The sequence below is a fragment of the Ictalurus furcatus genome, chromosome 15 (assembly GCF_023375685.1).
Source record: "Ictalurus furcatus strain D&B chromosome 15, Billie_1.0, whole genome shotgun sequence".
NCBI lineage: Eukaryota > Metazoa > Chordata > Actinopteri > Siluriformes > Ictaluridae > Ictalurus > Ictalurus furcatus.
Genome location: NC_071269.1, coordinates 1,636,736 through 1,658,537, shown reverse-complemented (window position 1 = coordinate 1,658,537; position 21,802 = coordinate 1,636,736). Strand labels below are relative to the sequence as shown.

The following is a 21,802-nucleotide window of genomic DNA, read 5'->3' as shown; positions in this document are numbered from 1 at the left end:
TACGCTACCTTGATGGTAAACACAACAACACGGAGACTGAACCGCAAGCTTTGCTGGCTTTGTTGTCATTCCTAGCAGCATTCCTATTGTGCAGTTCAATTCTATATTTTATAACATGCGCAAGAGGCGAGCTACGATTAGAGCGATCGCCAACAAATCTCATTTCAAGCGGCGTAAGCCCTACACGGAACGCCGGTTTCTTGTGCCTGCCGGTGACTAGCAACCACGCATGCCCAGTGTGCCCAGTGGTCATGTGACATGAGTATTTGGTTGAGTAGTGTGGACGGAGATCGCAGCGGAAACGCCAGTGTGGACGAGGATCGTTTTCATTTTAAAACGCCAGTGTTAAAATGAAAACACGCTAGTGTAAACAGGGCCTTAAACCTAGTAGACCAGATTAAAAAAACATAGGAAAAACTGCAAATTCTAAAATCCCCGAGTGTCTACTTTCATACAGGCCATTAAGCATTATTGTGGATTGTGACGTCACAAATAAATTCACGGGCACCGCCAAAACAGGCGGAAACCATAAATATATTTCACCAAAACTAGCTGCTGTGTTTTTTTTTGTTTGTTCCCCCCCCCGCCCTTTTTTTTAAATCTTACCCATGCTATCGTCCTTCAAAGCTCGTGTTTTAACAAGTGCTAAAGCAGTCAGCCTGCCTAAAGTTGTGTTCAAACAGTGTTCAAACAGTTGTCGGAGAGATTAGATAGACAGCCACAGTGAGACGGACATGGGCCTAATCAATTCAGTCTGTAATAAAACACTGGCGGTCAGAATGTCTGTGATGCTCCTGCACCGCGGTCACGATGGAATCTTTAAATGAACATTTTCTCCCTTTTCAGTTTAAATGCTCTAACTTCAGAGAAAATGAATACAAAATGTGATTTAAAAAAAAAAAAAGTATATATGTGTATATGAAATATATACATAAAAATGTGAATACTTATGTACATGTGCTTTTGTTTTTTTGTTTTTTATTTTTAAGAAATTTGAAGAGATTTCAAACAAACTTCTTTCACGTTGTCATTATGGGGTATTGTTTGTAGAATTCTGAGGAAAATAATGAATTTAATCCATGTTGGAATAAGGCTGTAACATAACATCTGGAAAAAGTGAAGCGCTGTGAATACTTTCCGGATGCACTGTATATGTGTGTATATATATATATTTACCTGAACTGAACAAAGGGTTCAAGTGTAATAATCATTTTAAGTCATTTTAAGTTTCTGAATTTGTTTCCTCTATGTTCTGCGCAGGCATGGTGAACCGCGAGGTGCTGGATCAGGTGGAGCGTGGCTACAGGATGCCGTGCCCAGCAGAGTGCCCCGAATCACTACACGAGCTCATGCTTACGTGTTGGAGGAAAGAACCTGAGGAGCGGCCCACTTTTGAATACCTGCAGAGTTTCCTGGAGGACTATTTTACCTCCACAGAGCCGCAGTACCAGCCGGGAGAAAACCTGTAAAGAAAATCCAGTAGCGCCGTTTCATCTGGGAGCAGGAGAGAGGATGGAGGATGGAGGCTTTCTGTACCGCGCTCCTTAAAGACAGCATGAGTGTTTAACGTGACCGTTTACGTGCACGCCGAATTCCAACCGAGTGCTGCGGCTAGGCGATCGATAGCAGGCTGGACGATGGATGAGCTCAGCCAGAGAGAATCAGGGGCCTTGTTAAACCGCTTTCTTTAAAAAGACGACAGGTGCTACGCGACCACTCACTTGCACGGCGAAACGAGAGAACAGCTGCTTTCACCAGTTTACACAATGAAAGAAAATTGACCGCACATAAGTACTGAACATTTCAAATCAAGTCTTGACATCACGTAAACATAATCGCGTTTTTAAAGTCCGCCGAAGCTGAAGGATTCTGGAGGCGGGGCCAAATTAGCTGTTAAAGAGGACATAAGCGTGAGGTTACAGTTGAATGAATTAAAGGAAAAGGCAACCACTTCTTTTTTTTATTTTTTTTTTTAACTCCAAAACATTTCACACATGTCCATTGTTGTATATTATGCGTTCCGCGGTTTTAAATAGCTACGCAACGATTTAAAGATGTCGTCACACGTTGATTTGTTTTTAACAAGCATGCATTTGTTATATTTCAGAGTTGTGGTAACCGACTCTGAGGCGGAAGGTGGCTGGAGAAGAATGAGAGGCCGTGCTTTACCTTTCTCCTTAAAGAGAACAAAAGCGTTGTTACAGTTCATTGCACAGCTCTTAGAATGATTACCACGAAATAACGACGACGACGACGACGACATCTTCACCTCCTATAAAAGACTAATAGAGAAGTCGTTATGGTTACTTCTCATTTGCTCTACTGTTTTGTAGGTCAGTGAAGATCACTCATTAGCTCCTATTTCAACCACGCCTTTGTTAAACTCTCTGCGCGTACTCCAGATATGTCACTCTTCCTCTCGATGACCCCCCCCATCTCATGCTCCAACAACTCCACCGAGTCCTCCATCCTGTTCACTCCATTCAGGACACCCTATCAACATCCTTTTATTTTCTTATAAGATATTAAAAAAAAAAACCCATCAGGCAACTGGAGAAGGACCCTTTAAGACTGAATTTTATTTGATAGTTTTCTTATCAATTAGGAGACGTCTTAAACCGTCACCAGTCTTCCAATACACATCTGATTGAACTCCTTTTAATGTTGCCTAAAAGATGACGTCCTATCTGCTGTCCCCTACTTCCTGACCTGGGATCGGTCGAATAAGGACAAAGACTGTCGAGCAGCAATCGGTTTTGAATCACACTGACCAGATGGAATGCAGTCGTAGTGAGAAATCCAACGAACTGAGCAAATGACGTGTTCTAGACCAAACACCAAAATGCAACAAAGCAGCTGCCTTTATACATACAGCTTTCTGAATATTTTATTCTTTTTTTTCTTCTGATTTCTTTCCTATAGATATATAGGAATATAATATATATTATGTTTGACTTTTCTGATATTATCCAATGTTTTCTGATAGGACTCAAATCTACTGATGGTCTTTTACACCTGTGTAGTTTTCTGCTTTTTTTTTTTTTTTCCTTCTTCTATTTTATATATATATATATATATGTGTGTGTGTGTAAATGGTATTTTTATTGATGATATCAATTGTTATCAGATTGTAATTTGTAGTTTAGTCGGAACTGTAAGTTAGGAACATCAACCTCCTCAAATCACCAAATGACCTGGCTTTTGGCCTACAGTATGTAAAGTGTCGAGTGTTTTGAGGCCCATATGCTGTATGCGCTGGCTAGTATTGTCCAGAGCCGGTACCACGGTCATAAAAAGCAGGAAAGACTTCTAATCTGCTCTCATGTTTAGCGCCACAATGTTTTGCTAATTAACACCGCGTATGCTTTTCAGAGGCCGACAGTAGGATAGCATTTGACTTGAAACGTATAAATAGCCGACACACGTCATTCTGTACATCACTGGACTTCTGATTATATACAAACATAAGGCAGAGTGTTATATCCAGCCTTCTTCCTTAATTTGCCTCTGAGGTGTTCTGTTTTGTTGTGAGTTTAGAAAGGTTTGTAGGAATCGTCGGGCGTATTTATGCATAAGGGTGGTGATTTGGATCTGTGAATAGTACTCGTCGGGGAGTAGGTAGTCGCTCGTGCACTGTTTTCTGTTCGCGTTTCTCACTTTTGAGTGCTCTCATGACACTGGACAGTTTGTTGTAAATAGTTTCTAGTGTAAATATTTCACGGCGTTCAGATTATCCGTTTTTAATGGTCTCTTAGGATTGCCTCGACCACTCTGAAATCCCACGCGAAGGAGTGGTTTTTCGAGAAACCGGTCAAACATCGGCAATCTGCATAAGAAATCAGGTGTCTGTGCAACCACTCCGTATTTCCACTTATAGTTTCTTCTTCACTAAATTCCTTTTTTTAAGGAAGAGATCCGGCACTGAGATTTGATCTGGGTTAATGTGGTAATATGCATGGTTGGGTGATGGTTAGTTATTTGACTAGCTGATAATCATCATCACAGCCTTACATTTTCAAATTTGTTCTATTTTTGTCTACTATTCCTACATTTTAAAGTAAACAGGCTTTTCAAGATGCTGTTGTCTGCTCATATCGCAATGATGTAATCAGCCTATGCAGTTTTTCCTCCTGTCTTTTTTTGTTCCACCTTTTTTTTTTTTTTTTTAAAAAAAACAGCATTTTCTATTGTACAGCTCTGTTACGCCATGACCTGTTCCATATAAAGACTTTGCAATGAGAGATGTATACTTCAACTGTTGATACATTATCTTTTCTAAGTGCAATAAAGTACATTTTTAAAGTTTGGATTTTGAAGAATATTTGTATATTTCTATGCATATACCTTTGTATGTGTTTAAAAAAAAAAAAAAAAACACAACATGCAAAATATACCTTAGTTCAGTGGTTTTCAAAGTGGGGGCCACCAGGGGGCGCCAGGGGGCCTCAACAATTTGGTGTGAAAAATAAATAAATACATGATTTTCTCTTTCTCGCTCTCAGACAACCACACACACACACACACACACACACACACACACACAATCAATTCCTAATGTAATGTAATGATGTAAGATGTAATTATTAATAATAATAATAAAAAAGGGGGGGGGGGGGGTGTATTCAGAATTCTGTATTTTTAATGTGTTTTAAAGACATCTTGCAAAAGGGGGGCCTCGGTCAAATGTTAATGCCATTTGAGGGGCCTTTCCCCGGAAAAGTTTGAGTACCCCTGCCTTAGTTAGTTTGTTCAGTGCATTCTGCCATCACAAAGAAAGCAAAAGCGATATAACTAAAGTCGAACTAAAAATGTTAATGCCAGTTCACTCATTCATCTTGAGTAAATGATTTATCCGGATCAGGGTTGCTGTGGAAATAGAGCCTGTCCCAGGAGCACTAGGTGCAAGGCAGGGGAATTCACTGTGGGATGGGGTGCTACACTGTTGCAGGGCAGTGCACAAACACATTCACACCTATGGTCAAGTTACTGTAAGCAATCCTACTTGCAGGTGAACGAAGGAAGGAATGAACGGCAGGGCCGTGGCGCAGCAGATAGCATTGACACTGCACTGTTCCGGGGTCAGTGGTCCTGATCCCAAGCTTGGGTTATTGTCTGTAGGTTTCATGGGTTCTCTCCATGTCCATGTGGGTTTCCTCCGGGTTAATTCCTCCGTACTCTCATTTGCCCCATGGCAACTGAATGAGTAAGTGTGTGTGTGTGTGTGTGTGTGTGCGTGCGCCCTGCACTTGGACTGGCATTCTATTCAGGGTGAATTCCCAGCTCAGGACAAACAAGGGACTCATGAACAGCTATCATGAAACATAAAAACAGTCGTTTTATCGTCCAGGTAACGACACACAGGATTAATAATCAAGGGTGTGTAAACTTTTGAACTGGCTCGTTTGTGTAAATTCAATTATTATTGTGTCTTGTGGACTATATGTAAACATCTGTGATGTGAAATAGCTTATTCAGAGTAGTGCTAAATAAAAAAACTAAATGCTATTTTAAAAATTATTATTAACATTCTGTAGGGGTGCACAGTGGCTTAGTGGTCAGCACGTTCGCCTCACACCTCCAGGGTCGGGGGTTCGATTCCCACCGTGGCCCTGTGTGTGCGGAGTTTGCATGTTCTCCCCGTCCCCGTGGGTTTTCTCCGGGTACTCCGGTTTCCTCCCCCATGCAAAGACAAGTAGGCTGATTGGCGTGTCTGTAGTGTATGAATGTGTGTGTGATTGTGCCCTGTGATGGATTGGCACCCTGTCCAGGGTGTACCCCACCTTGTGCCCGATGCTCCCTGGGATAGACTCCAGGTTTCCCCGTGACCCTGAAAAAGGAGTAAGCGGTATGGATGGATGGATGGATGGATGGAACATTCTGCAAGGTGTTGTATGTAAACGTATGACCTCAGCTGTAGATAGATAGTGTTGCGCAATAGCGTACGTTTGCCACTAGAGGACGCCAGACCGTTAAAACCGATAGTTCTTTATTTTGATTCCGTATAGAACCAATTTATTAATTAGTCAACTATTTAATCAAGTCATCCCATAATAAATGCATTTCCCATAATGCAAATTTGCCCTTAAGTGCTGTAATTAGCCTTATGTGCTATATATAAATCTCTATCTATCTATCTATAAATCTCTCTCTCTCTCTCTCTCTCTATATATATATATACACACACACACACACATACACATACATACATACAAATATATATTTTACCCTGGTACAGACTGCTGGGAAGAAAGTAAGAGAAGTGAATTATCATTCTTTGAAAACAAATGATGTCTATCACAGATGATGTGCAGTAATTAGAAATGTAATTAAAGGTTATTAGGGGGAAATTAGAAGATGACTTATTGTTGTTGTTGCTGTTTTTATTGTTTGCTGTAAATGAACTCTAGCCTGCAGCTACGTGCGCGCGAGCTACAGTTGGTGCCGCCTTTCAATTCTCAAACCGGAAGAGTTGGGCAATTCTTTTTCATTTATTGACAGAGTCTCTGAGAAGTGCAAGTCAACCTGGAGAAAACCGAGTGTTGAACAACTACTGAGACACCGCCGCGACTGTTCGTGTTGTTTTGGAGTGTATGAGGGTGTAAAAGCGGCCACCGCTGACCTGAGGTAAGAGTACCAGAACTTTAACCAGAACTTCAACCAGAACTTCCAGTCAGAGATGCTGTGGAACCTGTCGAGACGCCACCAGGTCGTTTCATTTACAGCGTTATTATTAGTGTTGTTGTTTATTTTTGAGGGAATATTCGAGAAAGAAACCCACATTGACCTCGTCTAAAAATGTCTAAGCTTGCAGTATGAAAAGTTGTATTAGTTTGGTGAATAAATACGTCGAGTGTACTGTGTTATGGTGTTGTGTAGATGTTTCCTGCACACACACACACACACACACACACACAGCGCTCTCTGTTCAGTGTAGTGCAGTTGTTTTGGGTGGTTTTCCACCCATTCTGTGCCTCATGTTTTTTACTGTTAGTGATTTTTAATTCACTTCCGGATGCTAGACTGTTTAAGATAAAATATATAACCCCCCCCCCCCCTTACACACACACACACACACACACACACTTACTCTTCTTATCTTCCTATCTTTGTGGGAACGTTCTATAGACATGAGCAGTTACTTAATGCTTGCCAGGGGTCTAAATAAAACCCAAACCTCATCTCAGTAAGCGAAAGGAAACCTTTTTTGTTGTTGTTCTTGTTTTAAATAAAAGCTGTAATTTTTGTAAGGGAAAAAAAAAATCAGTTTTCCTTGTTGGGAGAAGATTAATGTCCTCGCAAGGTCAAACCTGTGTTTGTGAAGGCGTCCGTAGATACTGGGCACGCATTCCTACACACACGTCAGATGCAATGAGGAAATGGTTAGTTCTACTTTCCATTTGAACCAACAGCACCTGCTCGAGCTCCAGCATCTGAAGTGTTTTTGCAGGTTGCTCGAGTCGAGTCGAGTCGCATCGCACAGTGTCCCTGTGTGGAGAAACTGTTAACCACGTTCCCGCAGAGGCATCGGCGAGCATGATGTGAAGATGAATTCACAGTTTTCTTGCTGCTAAAAAAAAAGAAAGAAGAAGAAGAAAGAAGTGAGGAACTTGTGAGAGAACGGGTTGCGGAGCGTCTGCATATCGGCTCGGGAGGTGTTGCTGCAGGCTTTGTGTCGAGGTGTTTCTAAAGAGTTTTCACCACATTTGGTTTCTGAAGCCCGGACTGACTCCAGCGCCGACCAAACGTGAATCTCGCATGTTCTTAAGTGCGCATGTTTATAGGAAACCATGTAACAATGACGGTTACTAAGCAGTTTGTTACCGAGCAGAACTACCAGTCTTCTGGATAGGCCATATTTAACTTGCCAATTTATGTTTCCAGCAATGAAAGAAGAAGAAAAAAACACTTTTTATGTAGTCTGTGTAGCCACACTGGCAATTGAACCAAATAACAGAGACTGTAAATGAATATACAGATTGAGAAGAACAATATAGTCTATATGTATCCATCCATCCATCTTCTAGACCGCTTATCCTACAGGGGTATGAGGAACCTGGAGCGGGGAGCATGGGGCACAAGGCGGGGTGCCAATCCATCGCAGGGCACAATCACATACACACTCACACACCCATTCATACACTACGGACACTTTAGACGCGCCAGTCAGCCTACCATGCGTGTCTTTGGACTGGGGGAGGAAACCGGAGTACCCGGAGGAAACCCCCACAGCACGGGGAGAACATGCAAACTCACAGTGCTGCGACGGGAATCGAACCCCTTAGACTATATATAAAGGGGAAAAACTGGAAAGACCTTTCGTGTTAGGAGAGAAGAGATGTACCAGCTTGAGAAGCCCATCCAGCCCAGCTGGGGTGTCCCTCGCATAGGATCCGTTTATGCTGATATGATCGTTACCCCTAGTAAAATTTCAGCCAAAGAGAGATGTATGCAGTCTGCACCCCAGGTCTCCTCGCCCCACATCAGTGCCCAAGCTCACCGATGCCCTTGTGGTTGAATGGGCAAATCCCCACACGTCCACGCTCCAACATCTAATTTAAAGCCTTCCCAGAAGACTGGAGACTGTTTATAACAGCAAAAGAATGGGGCAACTCCATATTAATGCCGTGCCTTCGGAATGATATTTTCAAGCACGTATGGGTGTCATGGTCAGGTCTCCACATACTTTTATCCATATAGTGTACGCTTGGACTGTCGGAAGGCTTATGGATAGAACCCTATGGATAGTATGCAGTTAAAATATATCCGTTTATTATCTGTGTAGTCGTTTTAAAGTTTCATGCTGACTCGTGAGGTGTTCAGTTTGACCACAAGCACAAGACAACACCTTTGCATGAGTTGCAAGGTTGTGAACCCCTGGCAACGAGGCATAATTCATGACCGATGGCGACAAAGCTTTGCATGTCATTACCGCACGTCTCAGATAATTTCGTAATCAAAGCTGCTGCACTAAGCAGGGCTTGGCTTGTTAGTTCTCGGAATCTCAGAGAAAGTGACACCTCTAATGCCTGTGTATCTCAGTAAGTATTGTCTGGTCTTCACAGATTAGTTTCAGAATCTCGCCGTGAGCACACCTACGTGTGTTTCAGTATTAGGAATAATCCACAGTATTGTGGCCTAAATGCTAAATAGAGGATTTTATTGCATGCAGACACTTTGCTCAAGGTGGCTACCCTACTCTTTTATAAAACCTAGATAAACAGTATGCCGTGGAACTAATTTGAAGACAAAGCAATGGGCAAACAACACACTCCCTGCTCTGATGAATCATTGGTCTGAAATGAGCTGTAAACGATGCCCCAGGGTGCACAGTTGCACACGAGAAGCAAGAGGTGGTTATGAAATGGATGGCTAGATGTTAAGAGCAGGACTAGTGACTGGATATATTTAGGTGTATCTGCTACTATTGAATGTTTTTGAACAGGTTGATCTTAAACGTACGGGAATAGTAAGTTATTCGTGTCAGGAAACTCTTACCTAGTTTGTTAAAAGGAAATACACTCACTGACTGGCTGTAATAGGAACACCTGTACCCCTGCCCATTAACGCGATTATCCCATCAGCCAATCGTGTGCTTACAATCACGCAGATAAAGTCAAGATTTTCAGTTAACGTGGACGTCAAAAAGTGAGAATGGAGGGAAAAGGTGTGTTCTCGGTGACTTTGATTGGCCGTGGCGTGGTTGTTGATGCCAGATATCGATGCTAGCATTTCAGAAACTGCCCATCGTGTGGGATTTTCACACACGACAGGCGCTAGAGTTTACCAAGAATGGTGTGAAAAGCAAAAAAAAACCCACCCAGTATGTGGCCTGGTTAATGGTTGAGGTCAGAGAAGAACATCTCAGCTGGTCAGGCTGACAGGAAAGCGCCAGTAACGTTAAAAATAAACACTAGGTCTGTGGTGAGCAGAAAAGTCTCTAACATGTCAAACGTTTTGATGCAGATGGGCTATAACAGCCGAAGTCCACATCAGGCTTGGACAGTGCAGAGAGCTCTGATATCGGGACTTTATTGACGGTGGTAAAAGTCCGATTAGTGCTTCACTATCAACTGTGTCAGATTTCTTTATGCACGTATATTATCACGCCCCTCGGAAAGGATTTACCGTACCATGTTTGTAAAGCTTCTGAAGGTGGCGTAAAACACCTGGTTATGTTTTGCAGAACAAATTACTATAGTTCAATTGTATTTTTTTTTTGCCAGAACTTCGTTTCGAACTTTCGTTTTTTCTTTCGTGCTTTGTTTTGTGCTTGCTGGCTTATATTTACATTTAATGGCGTTTGGCAGATGGTCTAATCCAGAGCGATTTACAGAAGTGTTTTGAAGCCTCTATACATAAATACATCCTGATACTGATTCACTACTTACTTAGAGTACGATCGAGCTAAAAAAAAAAAAACCACCCCTCTGTTAGGGAGGTATTCTAGCTTGCTTGCTTTTTCTCCCCATTCTCATGTTTGAGTTAACATTAACTGAAGCTCTTGACCTGAGCGAGAGCAAGAGAACTGCCGATCTCCTGGCATTTTCACTCACGACAGTCTCTAGGGTTTAAAATGTATAGTATGAAAAATAGGAAATAACATACCGCGAATAGCACGTATGTGGGTGGAGAGGCCTTGTTGGCGAGAACGGCCCCACGGTAAGGGTCAGGTAACGCTTTACAACCATGCTGAGCAGAAAAGCATCTCAAAACACACATCCTGTCGAACCTTGTGCTGGATGGACTACAGCAGGGGTGTCCAGACTTTTTGATTTTTTAAAAATTTTTAATTAGCTCTTGCATTTTAGCTAAATGTGTGTAAATGCGCAGTCGCTGTCGGGTGAAAGGAAAAATTGCAGAGTTTCGGCCAGCGGGCCGTCTGTCATACGTACTAACGGAGACGCCTCGGGCCACTCCTGGCGCTACGACAACACAAGTCCGTATTAGGTTGAAGGTTTAAAGCGGCCTATAGCAGATATTGACGCCTATACTTAAAGAGGCCATACATATATTTCACGTACATGATGTGGAAATGTTTTTATCATGTTGTTGTTTTTTAATCTGGCTAGGCTATCATGTTTATATTGGATAAGAAACCTTAGGCAAGCCTCATCAAAATCACCAGGAAGAACAGTCAGCTTTCCTAAAGATGTCTTGGCTTGTTAGTTAAGTGAGCTTTCCTAACACTCTGAGCGGCACTCTTTGATCAAATCTTCGGTAAGTACATGCCCTAGTGAAATGGACATAAGCCAAGTGAGTTGAGTCTGTACTCGCATACCAGCGGTCAGAATATCCACGATGCGCCCGTGATGCAATCTGAAGGGAAGCTTTGAGTGCAGTTTCGCTTTGTGGGTGTGACCCGAATTTAAAACGCTACACGTTCACATGCGCTTGAGGTACATGCGAAAGAGAAACCTATTGCAGCTCCGGGAAGCCGGCAGTTTTCAGAAAATGTCGCCGTTTTTTTTCCACGCGAAGGGTTTTCCCAGGTCACCACAACATGCTGTAACAAATTTGAATGAGACTTGCTTTACTTTGTGCTGATCTGAACTCCACTTCAAGCCTCTATTAATCCACTCTTGATCCTGACCTAACCCCCTCCCCCAAGTCAAAATTGGATTGCAGTAATTAGTCATATTTATTTTTAGGAAGCAGTGGTTATGTAGCACAAGCAGAGGGTAATGTATCATCATTATTTATGGTTTCTTATCTCCATGTCATGAGTTCCTTGCATATATTTATACTTCCTGATTTCCTTGTTTGTTCTGTACAATCCATTATCTGATTTAAAAAAAAAAAAACAGCAGCAACAAAAAAAAAATCCAGGGTGCTGTAGATAAAATATTTATCCTGAACAGCCCGACCAGATGCGCAAATATCCCCAGGCCTTTGAGCTTGCTGGGTTTAAGCATGAAACTGTCTCTGACATGTTCTTACAGACCATGTGAGCATGGGTTTATTTATTTATTTATTTATTTATTTATTTATTTATTTAACAGCCAGCATACAATGGCATCTTACTGTAGAAAACAGAAACTCCTTATTACCACACCGTTTTACAACTTGGTGTTTTATACTATTTTGCAACATCCTCTCTAACATCTATAACACACACACACACACACACACACACACACACACACACAAAGAAATCCACCACTGCAAACTGTCCAGTATTTGTTTACTTCCTTTTTGTCTCTGCATCAAGATACAAATCGGAGATGTGTCAGGACATCCACCAGAAATGTCAGTCGCAAGTTAAGGATCTAAACCCTTCCACTATTTTACAGTGGGCTATACAACAGCGTTCCCTGTCAAGGCCAGAGGTTGTCCGTAGACGGATGATGGCCCAGACGCAGACCCGGTCATGTATTTCAGTGGATCAAGCAAAGTTCTCAAAGAAAAAAAAAAACACATGGGAAAACAATATGCCTATTGTCCGGCGAATGCAGTGTCTTAAACATGAATATCCTGTAGATCGTGGGCTGTGGCGTGTTGTTGCCGATCACGTGCGTTTATATAAATTATTTACCTTAAGGCTGCTCAGAACAGGAAGAGTTTTACATTTGTCTCATTTATGCATCCGAGCAGTCGAGGGTTAAGGGGAGCCCCTTGCTCAGGAGCCCACTGGGGTTTGAACTCGCCAACTTCCCATCAGTAGGCCAACGTCTTAACCACCTCATCAAATCTACCTGATGATGATGAGAGTGTTTAAGGACAATTGGACAGGACAGAAGTACACTCTATGGCCAAAAATATGCAGACACCTGACTATGACTCCCATGTGTGGGCCTTTCCCAAGCAAAGCATCTCCAACATATGATTGTCTAGACTGTCTTTGTCTTTGACTATCTTTTTTCCACCATGACGACGTCCCCGAGCACAAAGTGAGGTCCGTAAAGACGTGATTTGGAAAAGCCCATGGAAAACCTACAGTACGCAACTCCATATTAATGCCATGCGTTTGGAGTAGGGTGCTCAGCAAGCACATACTGTATGGCGTTGGCAGGTGTCCAAATACTTTAGACCATGTAGTGTGTGTGTGTGCATGTTTATTCTCTCTACTTCATGTTCAAAGCAGATGTTTCATCTGTTGAGGGTTTGTGGTGCCAGACAAAAGTGCTACAATGAGCTGCCAGTGTGAAAGAAAACACCCTCTGAATTGATGTCTCATTTATCGCCACGAACTAATCAGTTGATCAGACTTCTGTATTTTATGTAGCTGGGCCTTCCGGTATTTTAGTTGAATATACCATGGGTTTACCTATTTATTTATTTATTTATTTATTTATTGTGGCTTTGATGTCATTCAGCTTGTCTAAGCTGTTCTTTGCTGTTCCCATAAACAGCAGTAAATGCATAGGAAGTGGTGAGCCCTGCGAGGCCACGCTGGTTTATAGCTTCCCAAATAACCATGGGAAGGCAGTCAGCAGAAACCGAAAACATCTCGCACCGGAGGCCTTTCCCCATTTCTGACATAATCGGTGACATGTTGAGCGCGTGCAGATTCTCGTCATGCCCTACTCGCAATCGTGCGTCGTCGTAAATCTTTTCAGTTATAGGGCTGTACAGCCGCATACAGAAAATAGTAGTGGTTTTGCCATTCGTGTCATAACTTACCTTGCTGCAAGGGGTGAAGTGTGAAGCAGGTGACTAATCGTGCAGTTTTGCACGCTCATTGGGCGACTTGTTTCAAATAGGGAAAAAAATGTTTGTCGAGATGCACATGACGCTTTGTGTATTTACAGCTCTGATCATTACTAACAAGATCCAGTGGTGAGTCATATCGAAGAAAATACTAATGTTTCCACAGCAAAGTACTCGGAGTTGTTCTACTCTAAAGAAGGCTACATGTTTTAGATTGTTTAGCCTTATTTACTTACTGTGTGTGTGTTTCACATTGTAAAGTGCTGCCCTAGTAAGACAAAGGCTAGAATCTGCTAACTCTTTTGTTTTGCCATGTTCTGGCCGTGTTCTGTCATATGAACAATTGTACCATTTTTGATAGATTGGTACTTTTTAGATTTTTAGCACTGCTGATGATCTAAGCTAAAAGACATTTCCGTTAGGTGCTATGTTCTGGTTAAGTTACTAGGCGTTTAATTCAGTTCCTGTGCTCTGCTATTTTTTTCATATGACCCTGGACGGGGTGTCAACCCACCACCGGGCACAGATACACACAGCCATTCATACACTACGGACAATTTGGAAATGCCAGTCAGCCTACAACACATAGCTTTGGACTGGGGGAGGAAACTGGAGTACCCATAGAGAGCACAGGGAGAACAGGCAACCTCCACACACAGAGGGCAGAGGCGGGAATCTAACCCCCAACCCCGGAGGTGTGAGGCAAACGTGCTGACCACTAAGCCGCCGTGCTCCCCCAGTTTGATGTTCATGTCCACATGACTGGGCTACATGAGTTTCCAGTCACCTGTGAAGACCACCTACATACCTGACTTTTTTTGTACCTTTCATGAGGGTCTTTATGATCACTTTTCGTCTGACCTCTGCCCTCAGATCTGTTCACCAAGGGTGGCTCTGCTGGGAGCGTTACGCTCCCAGTTCCCTAGCTCTGCGGTACACCCTTTCACCATGACAAGGTATCCATAAAGGGGATCGACATTCACACCTCCTAGTCTGAGGCCATTTTTCTCTCTACCAGAAAAGAGTGAAATGCTTCTATCAGGAGAGGGGTGAGACCTTGCCTCTGGCAGAGGAGTTTAATTACCTTGATCTCTTATTCACAAGTCAGGGAAAAAGTGTGAGACTAATAAACCAACGGGATGAGCAATAGCAGTCACTCCACTGATCTGTGGAAAGCAGGAGCTCAGTTTTTGGATGAAGCTCTCTGTTGATTTGTCTATCCAGGGGACCTGCCTGACCTATGGTCACAAGCTGTAACAGATAATGACCAAAAGTATAATATAACAAGTACAGGCAGAGGAAACTCTGCAGTGTCGCTGGGATTAGCCACGTTATAGGACCAGAAGCTTGGCAATCCAGGACGGGCACAAAGTGGAGCTGCTGCCGGGTTAGATAAGGCACCTTACAAACATTTCCCCAGGGTGGCTCCCACTAGAGCTGGATCAGGCATGTCCCACTGGGGGCAGACCCAGAAGCAACTGACTGTGAAGATCTCACATAGAGCTGGGATTTATGGCAGGGTATTGAAAAGTCTGGGCTGACCATACACTCAAAGCCCACTTACTTACTTCCCTAATAAACAAGGTGCCTGCAGAATGTCCGATCACGTTTTTGTTTTGTTTTTGTTTTTTGCGCCATGGAGAACCCGAAATCAGGAGGTGCAAAGCTCATGTGTCTGACATTTCCGTGACAACTCAGAGCTGTAAATCGCTGCTGAAGGACCATGCACTAAGCATTGACTCTAGACAGTGAGTACTTATCAGTTAAGCAATTTCTAGATTTTTTTTTAAATTTAGAGTTTCTTTTTAAATAATTCTAAGGAGATCTAATAATTTATTTAATCGAAAAATCTGTAGAGAGTCACTTAAAAAGGGGCAGAAATATCCCCACTGTAATATACTTAAATTTGATGTTGCAATATTGCAAAAAGAGAAATAATTTCTAAGGGGTGAATACTTACTGGAGGCACTGTACCTATTTACTGCTTGTTTGCCTGGACATCGGGACCAAGATGAAGCAAATGTTCTCTTTCTAACTCTATGAGCAGTTACTGCCGTCTGCGTTATTAGGGCAGTTTAGATTAAACAGTTGCGACCCAATCTGTTGTGCAAGTTCAAAGGTCAGTGTCGGTGTTTGAACTCCTATTGTGTTTGTCACTTTTGTGCACCTGTTAAGAAGAGCTTATTGGGTCATTCATTGTGTTATCTAGTGCTATTCTTTGGATGACAATGACCTTTGTCTGCTCTAATCAGGATAATACCCGTCTGTTCCACAATTCAAACGCAAATGCCAGTCAGTAACCACCTACTAATGTAAACTCTTGTCATGCGGTGTTGTCTTCCAGGTCATCTTACAGCATGACTGATCAGCAGAACCCTGTTAATTTAAGCCACGCCCTGTTTGACCAGTTCGTGCTAGCTGGGACGTGCAAAGATGTTCAGCAGAATTTCAGTGAGCTCTGTCGCCATCTACAGTTAGATGCCCAGGATTACCGCCACTTTTACGGTAAGCTGAAAGAGAAGCTGAACTATTGGAACGCGAAAGAACTCTGGGAGAAGATTGACAAGAGGGCAGCACACCCAGATTACGACCAGGGCAAACCCTGCGCCAAGACTAAGGTATGAACATATCTAACTGCTCAAAAAATAACGCTGAATATCGAGTACTCCAGATTTCATAGTATCTGTATCGAAGTCGTATCTCGCCGCCCCCCGGTTCTTCTGTTGCAGTGTTTAGTCCTGGGAGCAGGCCCGTGTGGCTTGAGGACAGCCATCGAGTTGGCTCTTCTAGGTGCACAGGTGGTCTTGTTGGAAAAGAGGACATCTTTCTCCAGGAACAATGTCCTGCATCTGTGGCCGTACACCATCCGAGATTTACGCAATCTCGGTGCAAAGAAGTTCTACGGCAAATTCTGCTCTGGTTCTCTCGACCACATTAGTGAGTGTCGTCGTTTTAAAAGGATCCTCTTGTAAATTTATCATTTAAACCACAAATACCTTTTATTTGTCATTCTTGTTAATATTCACATAGTAGCTTTGTACCACTGACATCTCCATATTAATGGTATATTCATTTATGTGTTGAATATAAATCAGAAACTCTATCCACAGCACAGCGTATATAAAACTTGGACAGATCAACTCAAGAAAATATGACTCATGCGTTCATAAATCACGTATATATTACCGTGGAAAAATCAGTAGCCGGTTTTTTTTTTTTTTTTTTTTTTTTTTTTTTTTTTTTTTTACTTCACCAGACGCATCATTCGCTGCGTCCTCTGATGACGTCGCTAACTTTACTGTAGTAAAGCTTTCGGCGGGACTGTTTCTAGAACTGAAAGTTTACAAAAAGTGAGACGTCCCTGTACGGCACTCTTGGAATGCTGCTCATCCGCTCCCGTTAGCGTACCGGAACTATCTCTTGTATAACAAACCGGTTCAACCAGAAAAAGTAAATAAATATATACAATTTTTTAAAAAAAAACTCCACATGCTCCTTAGTGAGTTTCACAAAACAAACATTATATTTGGTATGTATGTCTAACCTTAATACACGTCACGGTGGTTTGACGCACCATAACGCTGTAAATATAGCACACGCTGCCAAATTACACCACCTGCTGCACTTCACATATCGGTCGAGACGTGATCTGGGTGATGGTATTAATTATTTTTTGACGAATACACAGCATGCACAGATGGCAGGGACGAACAAAACCGAGCAAAAAAATAGACTTAAACCCAAAGCCATCGTATAGTATAACTCTCCTGCTAGCACAACATGCAATCAAAAAAATTATAATCATAGAAGCTAGAGGCCATATTAGAATAATAATAATTTTTTTTAACATGAGATTTTAAGGACAGAACATCAAATCTCGTACCCAAAAAAGGATGATGACCTTCGAAACTTTCTTAGAAGAGGATGATGAGCATATACTTATTTGTTGTCATATTAACACACTCACTTGACTAACTAGCTCGTCACGTGCTAATGTTATTACGTTAGGTTTTTGGCCAACCAAGCCATGGGACGTGGGGAGCACACAGGAGTGGAGCATCCTTTTACCTAGTGGGATAGCTAATGAGTTTATGATTTGCACACTGCCGTAGTGTTACTGGATGAACGCGATACAAGGCAAAACCAGCACCATGCATCGATATACACTAACCGTCAAGAGTCTAGAGACGCTCCACTGAAACGTTTCTCATGGTCTTAAAAAGCTTTTGATCTGAAGGTGTGTGATTTAAAATGTTTGAAATCAGTGTCGTAGACAAAAATATAATTGTGCTGACATATTCATGTCTTTCATTAGAAAAGTAACATCTACATAAAAAAAAAAAAAATTTAATGGGTGACTTGGAGCAAAATATTAATACTGTTTAAAAAGCATCTCGGGGGGGGGGGATTCCTCACGAACACGGGTAAGAAAACGCCAGAATACATTTCTGGAAATTCTAGGCAAAAAAGGGGGTCTACTCTGAAGATACTAAAATATGAAATTATTTGGGATTTTTAAAAAAATTTTAAAATCACATCATAATTCCCATAGATCCGTTTGTGTTATTCCAGAGTTTTGCTGACTTTATTATTATTATTATTCTAAAATGTGGTGGGGAAAAATAAAAATAAAGAATGACCGGTAGTGTATTTTCTGACTCGCATGTCTGTGATCGTGGTTTTTTTTGCATACGCAGGTATCCGGCAGTTGCAGTTAATCCTGCTGAAGCTGGCTCTGATCCTGGGGGTTGAGGTTCACACCGGAGTGACCTATAATGGTTTGGTTGAACCCCAAGCATCAGGAACAGGTACGTGATTAGTTGCTATGCAAAGCCTTACTTGGGTTTCTACTGCACGACTGTGGTAAAAATGTGACCCGAACACAGCTGGAAAACAAACCCACTCCGGTTCTTCTTCAGGCTGGAGGGCTTTGTTGCTTCCTGGTTCTCACCCTGCTTCTTCCTATCAGTTTGATGTTTTCATCTCAGCTGGAGGAGGAAGATTTGTACCTGATGGTAAGATTTGTCCGGAAAGAATTTTCGTGATATTTACTTTTTTTAAAGTCCACATTCAAATGTTCTGCTTTACATTCATAAGTGATGTGTAAGTAATAACTGCCTCTCGCTGGCCAAGTAAGTTTTGCATCTCGAAGTAGGAGAAGGGTTGTGAATAAGTGCACGCCATGTTTAATTATGTATCAGTCTAATTAAAGACGTGTACCTGTTCAGACATGTTCTGAAAGTGATGCAAATTTTTTGACATTGCAGTATTCAGTAGCTTTCCATGATGCGTGCTATGCAATAATTATGTTCTATGTTATGCAGCGCGAATATGTTTTGGGATTTGGATTGTGTTGGCTCAGGATCCACAGCAGCTTTGATCAGGATAAAGAGCTTACTGGAAATGAATAAATGAAATCCTTTTTTTTTTTTTTTTTTTTTTTTTTTTAAATGCATTTTAAGACATAAAACAGACAGTGGGGGGGGGACACACGCGCACAAAGATTTAAAAGTGTGTATGTGATTAGTCATATACTCACTATAACTGTTTTCATAGTGTGTGAAACAAATGTAATTGTAAGAACTATTTAAAAAAAAAAAATTTAAAAATTATCGCCATGATATTCCACCCCACTGATGTACAGTCACTTAATCAAGTCATGTAATCAGGAAAAAATCTAAGCGTGCATTCTTAGATTAGTCATTCGTATTCTGATAATTAGTCATGCATGCCGTGTGTGTGTTTCCGCATTAGGGTTTAAGAGAAAGGAGCTGAGAGGGAAGCTGGCCATCGGCATCACTGCTAACTTCGTTAACCGCCGCACCAAAGCCGAGGCTCAGGTGCCCGAGATCAGCGGCGTGGCACGCATTTACAACCAGAAGTTCTTTCGGGACCTTCAGACAGAGATGGGTACGGAAGCAGGACAGTGTGGAAATGTGGGCTTATGAATATAAGTGCACTCGAACTCTTTTATATAGTCACCTGCACGTAAACACTCGTGTACTGTATAATACACGCTCGCATAGCTGACACGTCCACTCCTTCACGTACATGCTAATGGTAATGTACACAGACAGATATACTGCTAGTCCACAGTTTGGGCTCGGTATTAAAGTCGGTTTAAACCCGGTTTAAAGAATTTAAAATATAGTTTAAACATGATAGCTTGTAGTTTTGTTTTGTTTAATATTTTTTTTCTCGTTGGATAATTTGATGTGTTTTATCCGTCAGTGTTATCGTAAATTATTAGAAAAATGCGCTTTTAAAATGCTAATTAAGAAATTAAGCGCTTCTATGAGCAGGGCTGTCCAAACTTTTTTGACTGGTATCATATACACCCATAAATGACTCTCATCTTTTCTGTTCCATGACTGCCTGACATTTTTGGAATTCTTCCTTTCTGTCATTTCTCTCCTCTGGATTGATCAGGCATTGATCTGGAGAACATTGTCTACTACAAAGATGACACTCACTACTTTGTCATGACTGCCAAGAAAAACAGTCTGCTGAAGAAAGGGGTCATCATGCAAGTAAGGCCAGGACACACACTGAACGTTTGAAGCATAACACTGATCGACACTGAGCGCGTTCGTTTAGTTATACAGTGTTTCAGTAGGTCTTTGTAACACACAAACACCTACAGATGGAAACACACACGCGCAGAGACAGGGTTTTTACTGATCCTCAGTATGTTCTCACCATCAAATTTTATGAAATGAATTTCCCAGGATTAGTTTCTTATAGAGGTCGACCGATTGATAGTTTATCCCGGTTGCGTCCATTGCAGGAGCGGCTGAGAAAGGTCTGCTATCATTATACAGTACGAGAGCGGCCTCTAGAGGCGAAATAAAAAATCACTGTCAAATTTTATTGTGTTATTTGAAGTGTTTTTTTTTTGTTTTGGTTCAGTTTGGATGTGTATATTTTTTATTTACATTATTTATTAATAGCTAATATATTTATTTAATTTTAAGAAGTACAGTACATTTTCACAGTACAGTACGTACCGTTTATTTTTGTAATAAAGTTCAGCAATATTTGACTTGGGTGTTTGTTTTCATTCGGTAACAGTTTGAATAACTCTCGGTTGATTTAATCGTTATCGACAGGTACTGACCGACTTAGTTATCGGTAAAACCCACTATCGGTCGACCTCTACTTTGAAGGAGGACCCTCAGTAGCACAACCGTCTTAAGATTTTTACAAAAAATTTGACTGGCTTTATTCAGAAACCCGTGTAGTGTTGGGTTATATCTGATGTCATATCCTTTCATTAAGTCAGTAAATCCTGTCACAGTATTAATGGTGGTTTCGATGACGGTTATGAAGAATAAGTCAAGTTGAGTGTACTTGATTTTAATGCGTTATCTCTTTCTCTTAGGACTATGCTAATGTGGAGCAGCTGTTAGCACCTGCTAACGTTAACGGGGAGGCTTTACTGAACTACGCGCGTGACGCCGCCGAGTTTTCCACGGGCCGCAAACTTCCTAACCTTGAATTCGCGACGAATCACAATGCAGAGGCAGATGTAGCCATGTTCGACTTCACGTGCATGCACCGTGCCGAGCACTCCTCGATGGTGATGGAGCGCAAAGGCAAGAAACTCCTCATTGGCCTGGTGGGAGACTGCCTGGTGGAGGTGTGTGAGCCAAATCTACACATACACACACACACTCACTTCACAGTATAGTCTGATCTTTCTCTGACTTGAGAGTAGGTGCGTATTCCCACGTCGTGTCGGTGCCGTTGTCCGATGTAGGTGAGATGCAGTGAGACGGAAAGCTTTACCATGCTTTGAAGTGAAATGTTAATAAACGTAGTGAGCCGTGTGTATTGGTGATGAAACGATGGCTAGGATGAACACTAAAATAGCTGTATTCTGTTGTATACCTTCTAAAAAAGCATGCATGTATTCTTATCTTGAGCATTTTGATACAGTTGATACAGTGACATTTTTCCACTTTGTAGTAATGCAGCTTTTGATGTGTGTAGCCCTTTTGGCCCTTGGGGACAGGAATTGCACGAGGTTTCCTGGCTGCTTTCGACACGGCGTGGATGGTGAGGAGTTGGGGAAAAGGAACGGCGCATATGCAGGTTCTGGCCGAGAGGTACTGAAGAGCGATGCAGATATTTCTAATGTGTTTATAGTAAATAC

The 21,802-nt window shown here is 41.9% G+C and overlaps 2 protein-coding genes across 3 annotated transcripts in view; both read left to right on the top strand.

Annotated features, from left to right (window-relative positions):
- Nucleotides 1-4,164, top strand: part of src (v-src avian sarcoma (Schmidt-Ruppin A-2) viral oncogene homolog) — a 47,831-nt gene extending 43,667 nt beyond the window's left edge. Inside the window, exon 12 of the mRNA XM_053642935.1 lies at nt 1,261-4,164. Within this exon, the coding sequence (XP_053498910.1) occupies nt 1,261-1,469 (209 nt within the window). The 3' untranslated portion in view covers nt 1,470-4,164. The remainder of the gene's footprint in view (nt 1-1,260) is intronic.
- Nucleotides 4,165-6,234: 2,070 nt separating this feature from the next.
- mical1 (microtubule associated monooxygenase, calponin and LIM domain containing 1) overlaps nt 6,235-21,802 on the top strand; it is a 33,446-nt gene continuing 17,878 nt past the window's right edge. Inside the window, exons 1-10 of one of the 2 annotated variants that reach the window (XM_053643849.1) lie at nt 6,235-6,250; nt 6,499-6,624; nt 15,992-16,265; nt 16,377-16,584; nt 18,345-18,455; nt 18,567-18,662; nt 19,402-19,557; nt 20,077-20,177; nt 21,029-21,286; nt 21,640-21,755. In XM_053643849.1, coding sequence (XP_053499824.1) covers nt 16,005-16,265; nt 16,377-16,584; nt 18,345-18,455; nt 18,567-18,662; nt 19,402-19,557; nt 20,077-20,177; nt 21,029-21,286; nt 21,640-21,755 — 1,307 coding nt within the window. In that variant the 5' untranslated portion in view covers nt 6,235-6,250; nt 6,499-6,624; nt 15,992-16,004. Of the gene's footprint in view, nt 6,251-6,369; nt 6,625-15,289; nt 15,396-15,991; nt 16,266-16,376; nt 16,585-18,344; nt 18,456-18,566; nt 18,663-19,401; nt 19,558-20,076; nt 20,178-21,028; nt 21,287-21,639; nt 21,756-21,802 lie in introns of those variants that run through there. The other variant, XM_053643850.1, reaches the window with a different exon arrangement.